This window comes from Dermochelys coriacea, chromosome 10 (assembly GCF_009764565.3).
Source record: "Dermochelys coriacea isolate rDerCor1 chromosome 10, rDerCor1.pri.v4, whole genome shotgun sequence".
In the NCBI taxonomy this organism is placed as follows: Eukaryota; Metazoa; Chordata; order Testudines; family Dermochelyidae; genus Dermochelys; species Dermochelys coriacea.
In genome coordinates, this window is record NC_050077.1 from 85,015,834 (window position 1) to 85,035,506 (window position 19,673).

Here is a 19,673-nt window from a genome sequence, read left to right on the forward strand (position 1 = left end):
GATCAGCACATTGTACTGGGATTCCGTTCAGCCTCGTCTCCCACTGTGGAAATCACCATAGAAATGGGGTCAGTAAATCTCAGACATAGGGTATGCAATGCAAGCCTTGACTCCTCCTACACCACCTGCACCACGATATCCCTGCCTGCCTGCGCTGTACTTACATCGTTGAAGTGTTTAGTATTCTTCATAATGTAAGGAGTCCTTTCGTTCTTTTCAAGCTTCATCCAACCTTGCCCAAAAAACTCTCTGCAAATTACAAAATCCAGGATCAATTCTATTGCATCTCCCTGAGATCACTGACTCTTCCCCATACCCTGCACTGCCTGAGAAATACCCTGGGGAACGAGTTCTCACCAGGAGGGCTCTCACCCTTCGGAACGAAGCATCCGGATGTACGGGAAGAAGCTGCCTTCCTTCGTTTAGAGAAAAACCGGGCAATGGTCGGCCTCAGCGGTATCCCAGGACAAATGAGAGAAGAGGCTTGGTGACAGAGATACTCACTCACGAATCGTCACATGCAGGGTTAGGAAGGAAGTTCTCCTAGGTGGAGGCACAGTCAGGGCGGCTCCGCATGCTGCCCCTGCTCCGAGCATCGGCTCCGCAGTGCCCATTGGCCAGGAAGCACGGCCAATTGGAGCTGTGGGGGTGGAGGCAGCGGGCAGAGCTGCCTGGCCACACCTCTGCTTACGCCGAGGGATATGTTGCAGCTTCTGGGGAGCCCCCTGAAGTAAGCGCCACTCGGAGCCCACACCCCCTCCCGCATCCCAACCACATCCCAGCCCTGAGCCCCCTTGTGCACCCAAAGTCTTTCCCAGAGCCTGCACCCCACCCCACTCCCTGAGCCCTGCACCCCACATCCCCTTCTGAACCCCCTCCCGTACCCCAACTCCCTGTCCCAGCCTTAAGCCCCTTCTCACATCCAATCTCCCTCCTGGAGCCTGCAACCCGCACTCCCCTGCACTCCAACCCCCTGCATAGCCTGGAGCCCCCTCCCACACCATGAACCCCTCATTTTTGGCCCCACTCCAGAGCCCACACCCCCCAGCCCAGAGCCAGTACCCCCTCCCATACCCCAACCCCTGCAGCCTGGAGCCACGTCCCAAACTCTGAACCCCTTGGCTCCACCCCCCAGCCTATAGCCCCCTCCTGTACCCCAAACCCCTCATCCGTGGCCTGCCCCAGCCCAGAGCCCCCTCCTGCACCCTGAACCCCTCATTTCTGGCCCTACTATGGAGCCTGCATCCCAGCCAGAGCCCTCACTCCCTGCCCCAGCCCAGTGAAAATGAGCGAGTGAGCGAGGGTGGGGGGAAAGAAGGACGGGGGGGGGGATGGAGTGAGCGGGGCAGAGCCTCAGAGAAGGGGCGGGGCATTGTCAGGGCCTAGGGGAAGGGGCGGGGCCTGGACGTGGCCTAGCGGAAGGGGTGGGGCAGGGGTGTTCGGTTTTGTGCCATTAGAAAGTTGGCAACTCTACTGTCCCCATCGGTGCGACCTCGCACAAGCACTACGTGCAAGGTCACGGTGGCAGGGACAGGGAAGGGCGCTCTGCAAAACGGCACCCTCCGTGCATGCACAATGATACCAGCCAAACCGCGTCCGGTTTTATATCAGTACTGGCCCGGGACACAACTGGGTCCGGCCAGCTTTGGATGAACAGCCTGCCCAGAAACCAGTGACTCTGGGAGGGGCGGGGACCATAGGTCGTGTCCTAGTAGCATACGCAGGTAAACCGGGAGAAGTGCCACTGGCTCCATGGCTACCCTTAGCCCCGGGATGGGTGAGGCAGGGCTGGCTCATGGGAAACTCACTGCTTCACTCCCCATTTCAGCATCTGGCGGTGGAGACGGGAAGCCAGTGTACAGAGGGCAGAGCTGTGCTGACAGCAGCGGGCACGTACAGGGTGGGGGTCTGGTTGGAAAAGCCATGGGAGAGCCCCGCTTAGGGAAGGACAAGGCCTTGCCTTCGTGATGCCAGCAGGGGAGCGTGTTCATCTGCCTAGGCCACCCACCTTGCAGGCACCTCCCCAACGCTGCTACTTCCCCTGCCACCCAGAGTCCCAGTTCCCGCGCACCCTAGCGAGGGGCATTTAGAAACAGTCCTGGAGTCCGTACAAGGCTTTGCTACACTGCAGGCGGATCTTGCCTGTATCATCATGCTGTAGATGTGAACATCGCAACCAGCAACCGTCTGGCTGGGAGAGGCGACAAAGTGTAATGCCAGAGAACGGTCAGTACTTACTCATATGGGATCTTCTTGAAGACCAGGTGATCCAACAATGTCAGCTGTTCTGCTATTTCCAAAGCAGAGTGATTTTCAAAGGGTTCTGCTTTGACTCCCTCAGCCTAAATTAAAGAGTCAACATGTGTTTTACTGGCTGATTTAGTTAAGAATATATTAAGAATCCTTTGCAATTTGTGCACTGAAATAAAACGAATGTCAGATCCAATACAAGAGTCTCCCCGAAGTGTTACAGCCCTGCTATGTTAGCCAGAAACAAATAAGAATGCAGCTTATGCAGCAAGCATCATTTAAAGGCCACATTGTGACCCCATTACACACACTGGCCAGTTACTCACACAAGTATTTCCATTCTCTTAATGGGACTCCGTGTGTGAGTAACTGCCCACCAATGTGGGCGAGGGGTCCACCACCACACTCCTAGGCTATGTCTACATTACAAATCACTTTGGTATAACTTGAAGTAATAATCAACCAATCAATAATAATAAGTCATTTGAATAATCCACCCCCCGAGTGCCGGGAGTTACATTGATCTAAGCGCTGGTGTGGACAGCGCTATGTCGGCAGGAGAGCTCCCTTTGGTGGAGGGAGGAGTTATTCAGCCGCTGGGAGAGCTCTCTCCCATCAGCGTAGAGCGTCTTCACCAGAGATGCAGCAGCAGCATAGCTGCGTCAGTGAGGCTGCGGCGCTATAAATGATGTAGTGTAGACGCAGCCAGTTACCAGCGACCATACTCTGTCTATGGTACCCTGAGCCACAGATCTTTCTACAGGGTCATGAATATGCAGGAGCGGGTGTTCGGTGAATGACACCGACAAGCTTAGGTAGAAAAGAGAGAGGAAGAGGAGCCCAGTTGTGTCCCTAATATCCTGGAAGTTGATTTTCTTTGAGGCTCAAACGATCTGTGCGGATGTGAACATGGAGTCTCTGAGTCGGGTTGTTTTCTTGTCTGATCTACCCACATTTGGATCAGCACCATGAATTTCCAGGCAAAAGCTTCTTTGCTGTTGCTAGGCTGGTGACACCAAGGCCCCGGGCCAGCAAAGCAGGTAAACACATGCTTAAATCCATCCCTACTCAGCTTAACTAAGCACATACTTGAGCACTGTGTTGAACAGGGATAGACTGTTGAATGTGGCTCAAAAACAAAGCCCTGATCCTGTGTCCATTAAGGTCAATAGGAATTTTGCCATTGGCTTCAATAGAAGCAGGATTGGGCTCTGAAGCGAAACCCATCCTACATAGATGGATTTGTGACAGGGTGACTTTACAAATGTCTGAGAATCTGCTCAGGTTAATTAAAGAATCGTCTACTTCCGTGTGATAATATACAAGTAATCAACATTTAAATAATTTAGATGTTAAAATGTAACAAATCAAGGAGCATTCATTCCTGTGACAGGCTGGCTTTTCACCCGACATCCTTGTTATCATGTACTTACTGACTTGGATCAACCCATGCCTTGCTCTTCTCTTCGTAAAGCTGAGTAGATGGAGCTCCCTGAGTCTATCACTACAAGGCAGGTTTCTAATCCTTTAATCATTCTCATGGCTCTTCTCTGACCCCTCTCCAATTTTTCAACGTCCTTCTGGAATTGTGGCACCAGAACTGGACAGGGGATTCCAGCAGCGGTCGCACCAGTGCCAAACAGAGGGAAAATAACCTCTCTGCTCCTCCTCGATACTCTCCTGTTTATGCATCCAAAGACTGCATTAGCCCTTTAGGCCACAGCATCGCATCGGGAGCTCATGCTCAGCTGATTATCCACCACAACCCCCAAATCTTGTTCAGAGTACCTGCTTCCCAGGACAGAGTACCCCATCCTGTAAGTGTGGCCTTTGTCCTTTGTCCCTAGATGTAGGACTTTACATCTGTCATGTTGAAATGCATATTGTTCACTGGCACCCAGTTTACTAAGTGATCTATAGAGAGGATAGTGCTTGGGCTTAAAAATACTAGTTCCAGGTTGTATAGAGCCAATGGGATAATTTCTAACGAGCACAAAAATTCCTCGCTGCCTCCACCAAGCAAAGCAATTGTAGATGACTGCACCAGTGTGACTGAGCGGAGAATTCAGCCCAGAGCATGAAAACTTGAGATGAGCCAAAACTGGAATTTCACATCTCCACCCCTGCACGTTTTAGGGGACAAGGTTCAGATTTGAGTCCCGGGGGAGCAAACCCACCTCTCTGGGTCTGGTTCTGAGGTGGTGCTAAGAGTGCGAGTGCCTATCTTCTGGCTCTGGTTTGGGATAAAATGGCTGCCATCTCCAAACAGTGAGAGTCTATCAACTGGCTCCAAAATGTCGCCACGACTGGTCACAAGACTTCACAGTTTGAACCATGTCCCCTACCTAAACCTAATCCAGAACCAGGCCTGAACGCTGCCTCCTCAGACCTACTGTAACCCTGTTGTCCCCTTTTAATCCAGGACCAGGGAGACCAGTAGCCAGCTGAGGTACATGCTCCTGGCAACCTGGGGGGCCCTGCCAGGAAAACACAGAACATCACAGCTTCCCTCTCCCCCAGAAAACAAGCAGATTTTCTATCCTCCCAGCAGCTGGCAAGATTGTGCCAGGAGCAATCCAGGGCTAGAGAGACATGATCAGTGCCTGACGGGGCCTCCACCTAAGATAAGTGCCGTGATAAGGAATTTCTAAACTGGTGATTGCTGCTCCCCTGGCTACTCTCAGGACCCTGAGGCAGTGCCCCTGTGTGGGGTGCAAGGCACTCACGCCCCTGCTCTTGTCCTCTGTATGGCTGCTGCCCTGAATCTCCTGGGGCAAATAGTCTGTGCCCTCAGTTCACACCTTCATGGGCATTAGCTGCCTGAAAGGGTGTAGGCGGCGTAAGGCAAGGCCAGGCCATGTCCCCCTGTTCCCTCAAACTGGCTGGATGTGGAGCAGAGAGCACAGTGCATTCCCTGAAAACGGGGTGGGGCCACTGCTCTGGCATGTGCTCCCCTGGAAGGTATCTGGATGGCTTTGCTGCAATTCCTCCCGGTCGCTCCCACCTGCGACACAGACCCCATACAGTTCCCCAGCATGCCAGTGGGTGCCTGCCCTATGCCCACAGTCCATCCTCTTACAGAAGAATGGTTTCAGAGTAGCAGCCGTGTTAGTCTGTATTCGCAAAAAGAAAAGGAGTACTTGTGGCACCTTAGAGACTAACAAATTTATTAGAGCATAAAAACAGAAGAATGTCTGCCAAAGGAAATGCTTGCATTGTTCTACCCTGCACGGTGTGCCACGCAATGTTAATACGGTCTTTGGTCTGAAGAGTATCCCAGCTCTGTTCAAGGAATTAACAGCCAGGCATACTTTGCGCTTCAGCACTTCTAGTCCTGGTCTCAGTCCTGTGAGTATCTGCAATGCGAAGCATAAGGGGCACTTGTCCAGCTCCTGGGGGGAAGTGGTGTACCTTGACCAGTCATAGCAATGGGCTCAGCTGGGAAGTGGTGTGGCCTGCGCATGCAAGGGGTGTGAAATGCAAGGCTGCTTCCCCCTTCTCCGATTTGTTTTTTAAATTGGATTTTGATAGAGCTCTTTGTTCTCCTAACAGGAACAGACCCTCCCAACTACTGTCCAGAAACCAAAGACTCCAGGAAAGAAAGAGAATTCAAAACGGTGTCTGGCGTTCCCTGTGCAAGAAGACATCATGGGGAGGGGGACGGGGAGAGACGTCCACAAACACCCACTGATTTAGACCCGGGTTCCCTCCCCAGCTGAAGCACTGGAGTGTGCTAGCAATCTCCTAGGCTGCTCAAGTACAATACGGCTTGGCTCTGCTGAGCAACTGACTCCAGCCTCATTGACAGCAGCAGGTAAAAGCCAGCCAGGTGGAACGGGAGTCAAGAGGCTAGTTAAAGTCTGTTGCTGGCCAAAGGGAATTGTTCTGTACAAATGGGTTCCAGGAAGAAAATGTCCAAGTGGATTGTCTTTGTGACTATATCTCTAGTGCTCATAGAGTCAAGGGGGCCTATCGGCAGGCCTCATGCCAGCCAAAGTGGGGCCAGACTATCCAAATGGAGGCTACAGCAAATACTTTACATGGCCAGATAAACAGAAACTTTAACGACTTTGATACCTGGGAAGCTATTAGAGCAGGGGTGGGCAAACTACGGCCCCTGGGCCGGATCCGGCCTGCAAGCCATTTGAAGCCAGCTCTTGAGCTCCTGCTGAGGAGCAGGGTCTGGGGCTTGCCCCCCTCTGGCCCTCCAGCCTGGGCGCAGGGTCGGGGGCTGCTCCACGCAGCTCCCCGGAAACATGGCCCTCCTCCAATGAGAGCTGCAGGGGCGGTGCCTGCGGACGGGGCAGCGTGCAGAGCCGCCTTGCTACGCCTCCGTGTAGGAGCCGGAGAAGGGACATGCTGCTGCTTCCAGGAGCTGCTTTAGGTAAGTGCTGCTGGGAGCCTGCACCCCTGAGCCTCTACCCACATCCCAACCCCCTGCCCCAGCCCTGATTCCCATCCAAACCCCTCAATCCCAGCCCGGAGCACCTCCTGCACCCCAAACCTCTCATTCCCAGCCCCAACCCAGAGCCCACACCCCCAGCCGGTGCCTGCACCCCTTCCCATACCCCAACCCACTGCCCCAGCCTGGAGCCTGTCCCACACCCTGAACTCATTTCTGGCCCCAGTCTGGAGCCTGCACCCCCAACCAGAGCCCTCACCCCCTCCCACACCCCAACCCCAATTCTGTGAGCATTCGTGGCCTGCCATACAATTTCTATTCGCAGATGTGGCCCTTGGGCCAAAAAGTTTGCCCACCCATGTATTAGAGCAATATATAAAACATTCAGTTTGCGAATATCTGGAGGATGAAGGCGCAATCACTAGTAGCCAGCATGGATTTACCAAGAACAAATCATCCAAACCAGCTTGATTTCCTACTTTGACAGGGTAACTGGATTGGTGATAGGGGGAATGCAGTGGACATAATATACCTGGACTTCAGCCAGGCTTTTGACACAGTCCCACAAGACATTGCGACAAGTAAGCTGGAGAAATGTGGGCTCAGCAGAACTACCATTAAGCGAACACATCATTGGTTAAACAACCACAGACAAAGAGTGACTATTAATGGAATGACGTCAGGTTGGAGGGAGGTCTCCAGTGAGGTTCCACAGGGATCGGTTCTGGGCCCGGTGTTATTTAGGATCTTTATTAATGCCCTGGACGGAGGACTAGAGAGCACGCTGATGAAGTCTGCTGGTTGGACACAAGACACAAAGTTGGGGAGAGAGTTGCCAACACTTTGGAGAACAGAGCTAAAATTCAGAGGGATCTGGAACAATTGGAGACCTGGGCTATTGACAACACAATGACATTCAACAAAGACCAATGTGAGGTGCTCCACTTCGGGAAGAAAAACCAAACGCACAATTCCAGAGTGGGGGAGAACTGTCCTTGCAGCAGCACAGCTGAGAAGGATCTGGGAGTTGGGGTGAATCATAACCTCGACATGAGTCAGCAATGCGATGCTGTTGCAAAAAAGCCAATGCAATTTGAGGTTGCATTGACAGAGGTACAGAGCATGCAAGTCATGGGAGGAGATAGTTCCGCTCTACTTGTCGGTGGTTAGGCTCAGCTGGAGAACTGTGTCCAGCATTGGTCACCAATGTATAGAAAGGACGTGGAGAAATTGGAAAAGATCCCGAGGTGAGCGACAAAGATGACAAAGGGAAGGAATGCAGCCATATGAGCAAAGGCTGAAGGAACTGGGTATATTCGGTCTGGAGAAGAGAGTTAAGGGGACACAGGATCGCAGTCTTCAGATACTTGAAAGGCTGCCATGAAAGAGATGGAGAAATTTGTTCTCTCTTGCACAGAGGGCGGGACAAGAGGCAGTGGGTTCAAACTACAGCAGAGCAGGTTTCTATCCAACCTCAGGAAAAACTCCCTCACTGTAAGAGTGGTGGGACAATGGAACAGACGCTCGGGGAGGTTGTGGAAGCTCCTTCACTGGAGGTTTGCAAAAGGAGACATCTGGAGCCACCTCTCTGGGATGGGTTAGAAACAACAAATCCTGCATCTTGACAGGGGCTAGATTAGATGACCCCGTGGTCCCTTCTAGCCCTTTGATTCTACAGTAGGGACAAAATGTGGAAATACTGCAAGGGACAAAAATTAGGTGAAAACTCAAGATGTGCCTGAACCAGAACCCTGAATAACATCCAGACCCAAACCTGGTCTCAAAGTTCATGATTAGGGTGAAATGAAACCTCAAATCAGAACAAGCCTAAATGACTGAGTGCACATGTGCATGTTTAACATCCAGAACACAGTGCTGCCAATTCTTAGGAGTTCACTGTGAGTCTCGGCGTGCTTGGTGTTATTCTTAAAATCCCAGCTGCTGGGATCAAGAGACTGCAAAAGAATCTCCACATTGTTTGGTATTTTTAAAGTAAGATTCTAGCCCTCATGATTGTAGAGAAAAGCTTGAAAACATGAAGTGAATGAACCCTAAGAACCAGAAGCCAGAAGGCAAATAAAAAGTCGACAACATTTATTATTTAGGTAAATCTCCTGATTTTTAAGCTCATCTCATGACGTTTGGGACCTGACTCAGGATTTTTGAAGATGTGGGGCTGGCAATACTGAACTGGATGCAGTCAGAACAAGCACTCAAATATCGATACATGTTACATGTGTCTGGGGATTTGCCAGCACAGGGGAAAAGCTACCCTTTGGTGAACTGAAACCTGATGTATGGAGGTTTGTTATTTCAATCCAGTTCCTGGTGAAACCTGTACACAAATTCTACAGACATGGAGAGTTGTGTGACCAGCTCCCTATGCACCATGCTGAAAGTGAGCATTACCTTTCAGTGGCTCTAGGGGAGACAGTGGTCAGCTTTATCATACTGGGTAGAGTTATGTCAATAATTCACAATGAATAATTTGCTGGATGAAATTTGAATTTTTTTGCCTGAGAGCAGGCTAACTTTTCATGTGTGTCCATTATTTTAATCTGTGCTAGGAATAGGTTTTTAATTTGTTTTACTCTCAATTACAGTTAGCTGTATTTCTTAATTTTGATTGGTTAGATAGTTTCTGTCCCGGATTGGATGAGCACACAAGCCTTTCCACTAGAAGTAATTGTGTGTGTGAATTTAAAATTCATTGTCTGAAAATACTTGCACATGGGACATTGAAATCTGCTTTCCATGAGTGTGCTAGTGAAACGTGACTAGTAATGTTCATGACTAGTTGGAAGCTACACAAAGGGCCAAATACAGGCACACAAAACATGCAAGCATAAATTCTGTAGACATTTTGTGCATTATTTACCCAGCTTTAGCACCAGATGATTCACAGGGTAACAGAGAGCTGCACCTTATAAAAGAGCCTAAAGAAAATAATCTCTGTTGACAATTACAAAGGGACATGGTTACATGACAAATTGGGCAGTCCAAATAAAGCATGGCTGGAAGGGGTTACCAGCTGATCATGCTACCACACATCTAGGCTATGCGAAAACTGACTGGGTGCCTCACAGCAGAATATTAGTAATTCACTCTATCAACCTGATGATAATTAAAAGAAGTGAGGGGAGAAAATCGTTTACCATCTGTATGATCTCCTCCAGTGTTATCTGATTGTCTCCTGGATCTTCCTGAGTCAAAGTCCTATGCAATGGAAAGGCAGTGTTACTTAGCTGAAAGAACAACAGGTTGTATACATTCTTGGCTCTAGAGCCATGGTTCTCAACCAGGGGTACACATACCCCTGGGGATACGCAGAGGTTCCAGGGGTACATCAATCATCTAGGTATTTGCCTAGTTTTACAATAGGCTACATAAAAAGCTCTAGCTAAGTCAGTAAAAACTACAGTTTCATACAGACAAGGACTTGATTATACTGCTCTATATACTATACACTGACATATAAGTACAATATTTCTATTTCAACTGATTTATTTTAAAGCTATCTGGTAAAAAAGGAGAAAGTCAGCCGTTATTCAGTAACAGTGGCTGTGACACTTCTGTATTTTTATGTCTGATTTTGTAAGCAAGCAGTTTTTGAGTGAGGTGAAACTTGGGGTACGCAAGACAAATCAGCCTCCTGAAAGGGGTACAGTAGTCCAGAAAGACTGAGAGCCATTGGTCTAGAGCACAGCTTTACATTTAGAGTTTTATTCCATTGATATTTTAATAGAGTAAACTTTTAGGAGTATGGAAGAAGCTGCTTCTGTGGAGTCAGATTTGTCATTTTACTTATTTAAAAAGAAAAAGTTAATGCGCCAAACTGTGACCTCGGATCCCTGTGAGTCCAGCTCCCACTGGGGTCAGTAGGGGTCTGCAGACTTAGCCCTGCACACTGAAAAGGTGTGAGCCAATACCGTCCTGTGTGAAGTGGTGGGTCTGTTTCTCTTTCCCACCAGTCTATGTGGCTATTCCACCCCAGTGCCTCCCGTTGACTTTGGTGGGAATGCCACATGTTAAGTGGGCAAAGGATCAGTGTACGAATGCATTCCTGAACACGGGCAGTGCCATCCTAATGTCAGTCAGTCAATGACTGAACAGAGGCAGATCCGCACGCTGCCTTTGTTCACTAGCACACCATACGGACAGGCCTGCTCATGCTCACAAAGCACATGCCAAACAGCAACAGCCGTGGAGGATGGGATCTGTGTGACTGGCTCGCAGCCCCACGAGTTTTCTAGTTAAGACTTTGGGCCTGCACGTACTCATGTGCAGGGAAGTGAGGCATGCCGGGCTGCTGCTTTCCAGATCCAGGCCAACGGGAGACTGTCCCTGGTGCAGAGAAGGTTAAGCATGAGCCATAGCCCAGTGTACCAAGGCAGCAGCACATCTCAAACCCCCCCTCACTTCTCTTCATTGCAAGTTAAAAGAAGAGGTAGTGTGTGTGTAGAGAATGGGCAGCCCTTGGCATGGCAAGGAGGCCATGACATAGCTCAATCCTGCCATCAGGTATTCCGGCGTGGACAGCTCCTCCTGCACAGAGTGCCACTGCAGTCAGCAGGACTCCCGGCAGGGATAACTCACCATGCTGCAGTGACTGTTTGCAGGACTGGCCAATAGGTTTTACTGCAAGGATCCTTGGGTCTTGAACCCGGGTCTGCGGGTCCCCAAGCAGCCTGCACAGCCACCAGCCGGGCGCTGGTTAGTAACTAGTGGGCTGAGTGGCCAATGGAACTCTGGTCCCAACAGAAGACAGGTGTCCTGATCGGAGGAGCGCCCGGCCCCGATTGAGCCAGCTGCCATATATAAGCCAGAAGGAGGCACAGGAAGTTCTGTCCAACTGGGTGAATTCCTGGCTGGCTGCTACCTTGGACCCTGCCACCTCACCTGGCTCCTGAGCCCAGCTCTCCTGACATGTCCTGGTTCCTGCCCCTGGTCTCCGACTCTTGGCTTGATGCTCTGACTCTGGCTCTTAGCCTGACTCTGACCACTTGGGGTGACCACCCAAGCCCCAGTCGTGACACTTACTCCTGCTGCTGACCTTTGGAACTCGCTCCTTCCTCAGGCTCTACAGCCCTCAGAGGGGGTCATCAGTCCCACCTTCTCTCCCTTGCCTATGGGGAGCTGGGGTGGGCGGGGCTGGCAGAAGTGGTGTGGGACTCTGGAGATCATGGAGGGGGTTGATTAATTTCTATTCTATGTATGCTGTGGCTGGGTTATCTGATTCAACTGGGGGGACTGAAGGGTCTGTTTGTTTAGTATGTTGTTCATGGAGTATCAAACGGTGCCCAGGGCCCTGGAGGGGCTGTGCTCTTTCATTGGAGCCTGTAAAAATCTAAATATACAAACTCAGTTTGGGCAGGGAGTAACTTGCTGCTCTTACAGCAGTGTCACTGAACAGAGAATCTGGCTCATCTTTGATGTTTGCTTCCCAAATCGTATAATCTAATTACTGGTAAAACTGCTCAGAGAACATGTTACTCCCCCTCCATCCTGGGTGAAAGCAGGTAGTAGCTGCTAACTACAGCATAATGCTCTGGGAAAACATGCATTCCCACTAATAAGCCTTTACCTTATAATATTGGCTGCTGCTTTTCTCTCCTGGGTCAGGAGCTCGGGATCATGGATAACTTCTTCCAGAAAGCTGATCACTTTACATTTTAGTTCATCATTGGTTTCAAAGTCCTGCCAAAAGCATGTACAGTTAAAGGGTTTCACACATTTTATTCAGATTATAGTACATTACAAGCAGGTTCACTGTCTTATTTCCCTTTAAAAACCTTTCCACGATTAATCACTATGGATCTCTGCCTGCAAGAAGAGACAGAACATGCTGTCTGCTCTTCCTAAGGAAGAAAAACAGCTTGTCCTCTTGTCAATTACAATCTGTTTGTGCCGCAGAAGATCTTCAAGAGAGGAATTCAAAAGGGAGGACACTGCACTCACTTTGTTCTTTGCATTTGCATAAACGGCATCTGGACAGAGCAGAGTTTGGGGCATGATTGTTAATAAACTGCACTGCTGCTGTGGCTCCACACTCTACCACAAACAATGCCAGCACTGAGAGGCAGGTGAGAGAAAGGGGAATGGTGCCACAGAGAGCTGAGCAGCCCTCAGGCCATTTCAATCCCTGGCACATTTTACTAACCTCTTCCTACAACCCCTTCCTCTCGCACAAAAGCCCAACCCACTTTTATGACCCAGCCTTGTATTTTGGTACCCGGGTTGGACAAACAATGAGGATTCTGTTGGTTTGGATGCTCAGTACATGCTATGTTGCTGTAACATCAGTGACTGTTCTGTTTTGCATCTGCAGATTCCTCAGCCTCCCCTATTCAGCAGCTCGGAGCTTTTCCTTCTTGTGCAAATTATACAAACACAGGGAAAGGCAGTTCTTCCAGCTGATAGCCAACATACTCAGCCAATAAGTGTACAGTGGCATTCACCCCCAAGCAGAGAGCACCCCCAAGGTCTATTAAGGACTGGAGGGATCCACTGGGCCCTGTACAGGGCCCTCTGGACTGGGTGAATTTCACCATAATCAACAGGACTGCACATCATCCCATTATTGTTCAGTAAAATCTCATCCTATTGCCTCAGTGCAGCCTCTGCCTCACACACCCATAGAGACACAACCATCCCTTTCTCCCAGGGCTAACAAGTACCTGCGAGTGTTTGGAGACCCAGTGGCGCAGAACATTGAGCACTCTGTTGGTTGCAGCTCTCCTTATCACGAACTCTTTGTCCCCATTCCTTTGGTCAGGGGGAAAGCCTAAAATCATTGCAAATAACTTAGCACATATACAATTATTTTAGGAATTATTTAAAATATTAAGTTTCAGAGTAGCAGCCGTGTTAATCTGTATCCGTAAAAAGAAAAGGAGGACTTGTGGCACCTTAGAGACTAACAGATTTATTTGAGCATAAGTTTTCATGAGTTACAGCTCACTTCATCGGATGCATTCAGTGGAAAATACAGTGGGGAGATTTTATATACACAGAAAACATGAAACAATGGGTGTTACCATACACCCTGTAACGAGAGTGATCAGGTATGGTGAGCTATTACCAGTAGGAGAGGGGAAAAAAAAAAACCCGCTATCAAGCATTCTTACAACTACACTACCTACCTGCAGAAGTGAAGAAACAGATTGACAGAGCCAGAAGAGTACCCAGAAGTTACCTACTACAGGACAGGCCCAACAAAGAAAATAACAGAACGTCACTAGCCATCACCTTCAGCCCCCAACTAAAACCTCTCCAACGCCTCATCAAGGATCTACAACCTATCCTGAAGGACGACCCATCACTCTCACAGATCTTGGGAGACAGACCGGTCCTTGCTTACAGACAGCCCCCAAACCTGAAGCAAATACTCACCAGCAACCACACACCACACAACAGAACCACTAATCCAGGACAAAGCCCGTTGCCAACTGTGTCCACATATCTAATCAGGGGACACCATCATAGGGCCTAATCACATCAGCCACACTATCAGAGGCTCATTCACCTGCGCATCTACCAATGTGATATATGCCATCATGTGCCAGCAATGCAACTCTGACATGTACATTGGTCAAACTGGACAGTCTCTATGTAAAAGAATAAATGGACACAAATCAGACATCAAGAATTATAACATTCAAAAACCAGTCGGAGAAAATGTCAATCTCCCTGGTCACTCGATTACAGACCTAAAAGTCACAATTCTTCAACAAAAAAAACTTCAAAAACAGACTCCAATGAGAGACTGCTGAATTGGAATTAATTTGCAAATTGGACACCATTAAATTAGGCTTGAATAAAGACTGGAAGTGGATGTGTCATTACACAAAGTAAATCTATTTCCCCATGTTTATTCCCCCCGCCCCACTGTTCCTCACACATTCTTGTCAACTGCTGGAAATGGCCCACCTTGATTATCACTACAAAAGGTTTTCCCCCCAACTCCTGCTGGTAATAGCTCACCTTACCTGATCACTCTCCTAACAGTGTGTATGGTAACACCCATTGTTTCATGTTCTCTGTGTATAAATCTCCCCTCTGTATTTTCCACTGCATGCATCCGATGAAGTGAGCTGTAGCTCACGAAAGCTTATGCTCAAATAAATTTGTTAGTCTCTAAGGTGCCACAAATCCTTCTGTTCTTTTTTTTAAATATTAACAATTTAACAGAAATCATGTGGAACAGCCCGAATGGCCAGTTAATCTCTTACATTTAAAGGGAAACTCTGAGAACTAACCCTGTTTGTAGGCAGAGGCTCTGGCGGGCACACGAGAGAGCTGTGTGCATTCAAGCACTTGGATTTGGGTGCGCAAACAAAACTGCACATGCAAATGGAGACTTGGTATTTGCATATGCAAATGGATGGGTGCAATACAATACACTGATTATCACCTGCACAGGGCTAAATCCTCTGGGACCCCTTTCTCTCAGAGTCCATCCTTCCCACTGTGCCCAGCTACCGCACAGGTGAGTAGCCATGTTTGAGCTGCTGGTCCCCTGGTGTGGTGGGGCACCCCCCATCCCTGCGGTAGAAAGGCTAACAAGCATTCCTGTACTCAGGTGCCCCTGCAGAACATGCTCCACCTGGAGAAGTGGCGTTTACATGGGTGAGACTGGCCACGGAAGGGGGTGGGGAGTTTTCCCAGGGACAGGGACGGCTAGTGCCCAGAACAAGGTGAGCTCAGCCTGAGGCAGGTTGCTAACCTTTCCCTTCATCCCCCTGTTTGAGGTAGTCGGACGTGACAAGCTGCATAAGAGCAAAGGCCCTGGAGGGCTGCGGGGGTGGGGCAGGGAAGCGCTGCTAGAAGCTAACGACAAGGGGACTGTAAATCGAGCTCTGAAAAGGACTCGAGGAGTGAACTGAACTCCCGCCGAGAACAGTGAGATTGCCCACAAGTAGGGGCTCATGTTGGGCACCCAGGGGCAAGAGACTCAAAGCTACCACGGCTTAAGCCCAAGCTGAGGGCCAGCCGACTACACCTGGCCATTGGTCTCTTTGGCCGGTGCTCACTGATGCTGCAGCAGCATGATCTAATGTGCAGTGGGTCGTCCTTTTTCCTTGGTCTATTTTTTTTAAGGGAAGCATCCTATTGAATAATATGGGATGATGCTGTATTTATTTGGGGGAACAGTAACTAGATACAGCAGTGATGGTCGCCCTATAAATAAACTCTTTGTCCCATACTCCATAGCTGTGTAGCTCACGTTTCTCTTCAAGTGGGAGAACTGCAACCTGCCCCAAGCTACAGAGCATTGTTCTCCCAATTGTTCTCTCACCTGCACTTGCTAATGACATCCTTCTATATTTTTCCTTGGTCGGGGTGCCTTCGTTGGCTCCAGCAGTCGCTATCGCAAAAGCGGAAGCAGCTGACAGGGCACTGCGGTTATTGTCAAGCTCCCGGCAAGACGTCATAACGACTCCATTGTTATAAGAAAACAATGAGAAATCTAGAAAAGGAAGAGTGAGAACAATGTCAGGCACAGAAGGTAAAGGTTGTCTCCTCAGCTCTACCCGTTCATTTAGCCATTTTCCCATGGGACAGAATGCTGCCCTTGGAAACGCATGAGCAGCATCCCCAGAATTCGTAGCCCAACTGCCACCTCTCAGCTTTAGCAGGGCTTAAACTAAGAGTGTTCTACAGAAATTCAAAACATCTACCAAGGGAGAGTGTACGAGAGGATTCTATCCTCCCCCTAGGCTTTATCAAACATCACTGAACGACAGAGTTCTCTGTTCAATCCCGCAGAATGGGGGTTAAAACGTACAGAATGCTTTTCATCTTCTCTAGGCATTTCCCCACAAAGCTATGCAATACTTATTTCTTGTGTGCACAGTCTATTATCTCACAAATCTCTACACACGCCCTGACCCCTTTGTGGGATGCAGGCCTAGTTTCCTCCCTGGGACACCTAGCACAGCATAGAAGTTTGAGGCAGACCTAAACGATGATGCAGCACTGATTCTTAGGCCTTGCAGTTCAGAGCCCAGGCCGAATGGCTTCACAAAGGGGCTCTGGCTAACACACTCCAGTTGTTGCTCAGTTTGCTAACACCCTCAGAAAGGAGAGGAGAACTATTTCTGACAAGACACTCAAAGAGCGTGGCTCCTAGTGTCACCCCAGAGCTCACATCATCACAGGAACATTCACTGCAGAATGCATTGCAGCCCTGGAGGAAGGGACTCCTCCACTGGGCCAGAGTGAAACATCTGCAGGACACAGGTGCAACTAGACAAAACCCTGCCCTTCACCATTCTTGCAGGAAAAAAAAAATCAAGAGAAAGGTCCTGCTTCTCTTCCCATGTACACCAGTTTTACACCAGTGTATTTCCACTGACTTCAATGGAACTTCTCCTGATTTACTCCAGTAGAGCTGAGAGGAGAATCAGGTCCAAAGAGTAAATGTAGCTGTGCAAATATCCCAGGTGCTAGATGACTTTCTGCACACGTTCCTGATGAATTTTTGCATTGACGGCTTAGGAGAGTTGGAGATTTCGTTGCGAGGTCTCCGTTTCTGCTTCATCGCTCTGGTTTGGATCAGTGTCTGACTCCTCCCGAACTGATACCTCGGAACCTGGAAGAAACAAGGAGCTGGTTCAAATTCCCCAGTTGTAACTGTTGATACTGCAGCAAAACAAGGTTTGGAAGCAGGTGCGAACCAGCCACGTTTTAGCTCCTTCAAATCTCTCTACAATCCAAAGGGACTCGTTACCTTGCTTTATTCAGCACAGGACACACGAGAATCGAAGCACCAAAGTTCTGTTGCCTGAGAATTATTTTTGGTTTTGCTTGGTCCTAATTCTAAAATGTTTTGCACAATTAAGCTGGTCACTGTCTGACCTGGGTAACCCACAAGCCTTTACAAAGCTCAGAAAGTTATTCAGCTTTTAGTTGCCACATGGCATGTAAATAACTCAGCTGACGGCGTTCCCAGGGTTTGGAAGTTCTACACTGAAATGTCTGCGTTGGGCTCAGAAGATGGAGGCTCTGTTTACTGGTGGTGAACCTGGTAACAGAACTGCTGAGCAACACAACAGCCTAGTGCAAATTAAACCTGGGGTAGGTCACTGGGATGGAATAGAGGTTAATGGTGTAAAGCGGGGGAATTTATACTGGTCATCACTGAAAGCTTCAGGCCAAACCACTATGTATAATGGGAAGTGGGGTTCCATGATGCATATCCTAGAATGCACCCCACTTGCACATCCCATGCCATCTCAGAATGTCACCCCATGGGCCTTTGGTCTTCTGCCTGGCTCAGGGCCTCTAATTGTGGTATCCAATCACCAGTGGGTACTGTTCATGAACCAAGGTCAGAGTGCACTTTGTACACTCAAATGATAACATTTGCACAGACAAGATGAGGTGTGTGCATACAAATGAGAGTGCCCTCAGGACAGCAGGGGGCCTAGTGGTGTTCACAACCCAAGTGAACCCCAAGTGAAAATGGGGCAGATTCTAGAAAGCGTATTTGTTAATTGGGAGTAACTAGTTATAGATCTCAGAGTAGCAGCCGTGTTAGTCTGTATTCACAAAAGAAAAGGAGGACTTGTGGCACCTTAGAGACTAACAAATTTATTTGAGCATAAGCTTTCGTGAGCTACAGCTCACTTCATCGGATGCATGCAGTGGAAAATACAGTGGGGAGATTTTATATACACAGAGAACATGAAACAATGGGTGTTACCATACACACTGTAAGGAGAGTGATCACTTAAGATGAGCTATTACCCCGGGGGAGGGGGGGGAAGAAAACCTGTTGTAGGGATAATCAAGATGGGCCATTTCCAGCAGTTGACAAGAACATCTGAGGAACAGTGGGGGGGAAATAACATGGGGAAATAGTTTTACTTTGTGTAATGACCCATCCACTCCCAGTCTCTATTCAAGCCTAAGTTAATTGTATCCAGTTTGCAAATTAATTCCAATTCAGCAGTCTCTCGTTGGAGACTGTTATTCCCCCCCCCCACCCCGTTCCTCAGACGTTCTTGTCAACTGTAGAAATGGCCCACCTTGATTATCACTACAAAAGGTTTTCTTCCTCCCCCCCACACTGGTAATAGGTCATCTTAAGTGATCACTCTCCTTACAGTGTGTATGGTAACACCCATTGTTTCATGTTCTCTGTGTGTGTATATAAATCTCCCCACTGTATTTTCCACTGAATGCATCCGATGAAGTGAGCTGTAGTTCATGAAAGCTTATGCTCAAATAAATTTGTTAGTCTCTAAGGTGACACAAATACTCCTTTTCTTTTTAGTTATAGATCTGTCCATCTCTTTCTTAGCCATTCCCTTTCAAACAACATTTTCTAGACTTTTGAGGCCAGATTCTTAGCTAGTGTAAATCATAGAATCGTAGGACTGGAAGGGCCCTCGAGAGGTCATCTAGTCCAGTCCCCAGCACTCGTGGCAGGACTAAGTATTGTCTAGACCATCCCTGACAGGTGTTTGTCCAACCTGCTCTTAAAAATCCCCAATGATAAGAGATTCCACAACCTCTCTAGGCAATTTATTCCAGTGTTTAACCACCCTGACAGTTAGGAAGTTTTTCCTAATGTCCAACCTAAACCTCCCTTGATGCAATTTAAGCCCATTGCTTCTTGTCCGTCCTCGGAGATTAAGGGGAAAAATTTCTCTCCCTCCTCCTTACAGCAACTTTTTATGTACTTGAAAACTGTCATGTCCCCTCTTAGTCGTCTCTTCTCCAGACTAAACAAACCCCATTGTTTCAATCTTCCCTCATATGTCATGTTTTCTAGACTTTTCATTGTTTTTGTTGCTCTTCTCTGGACTTTCTCCAATCTGTCCCCATCTTCCTAAATGGGTGTAGCTCCACAGAAGTCAGAGGTGTTAAGCTGATTTACACCAACTGGGGATCAGGCTCTTTGTCTTTGATAACTTCCAGGGAGATGTTGGCAACGTCAAACCAGGAATTTTCACTGACCTGTGATAAACCACCGCAGACACCAGTAACACTGTGTTCCCAACAAGACAAGTTG

General features: G+C 48.6%; 1 protein-coding gene and 1 long non-coding RNA gene across 2 annotated transcripts in view; one reads left to right on the plus strand and one right to left on the minus strand.

Annotated features, from left to right (window-relative positions):
* RASGRF1 (Ras protein specific guanine nucleotide releasing factor 1) overlaps window positions 1-19,673 on the minus strand; it is a 100,388-nt gene that overhangs the window by 17,169 nt on the left and 63,546 nt on the right. Inside the window, 7 exon segments of the mRNA XM_038418022.2 lie at window positions 165-249; window positions 2,239-2,342; window positions 9,808-9,868; window positions 12,237-12,349; window positions 13,330-13,436; window positions 15,951-16,174; window positions 17,174-17,246. Of these exon segments, the coding sequence (XP_038273950.1) occupies window positions 165-249; window positions 2,239-2,342; window positions 9,808-9,868; window positions 12,237-12,349; window positions 13,330-13,436; window positions 15,951-16,174; window positions 17,174-17,246 (767 nt within the window).
* The window catches only part of LOC122456186, a 57,567-nt gene that overhangs the window by 13,531 nt on the left and 24,363 nt on the right, over window positions 1-19,673 (plus strand). The gene's annotated exons all lie outside the window — the stretch shown is intronic.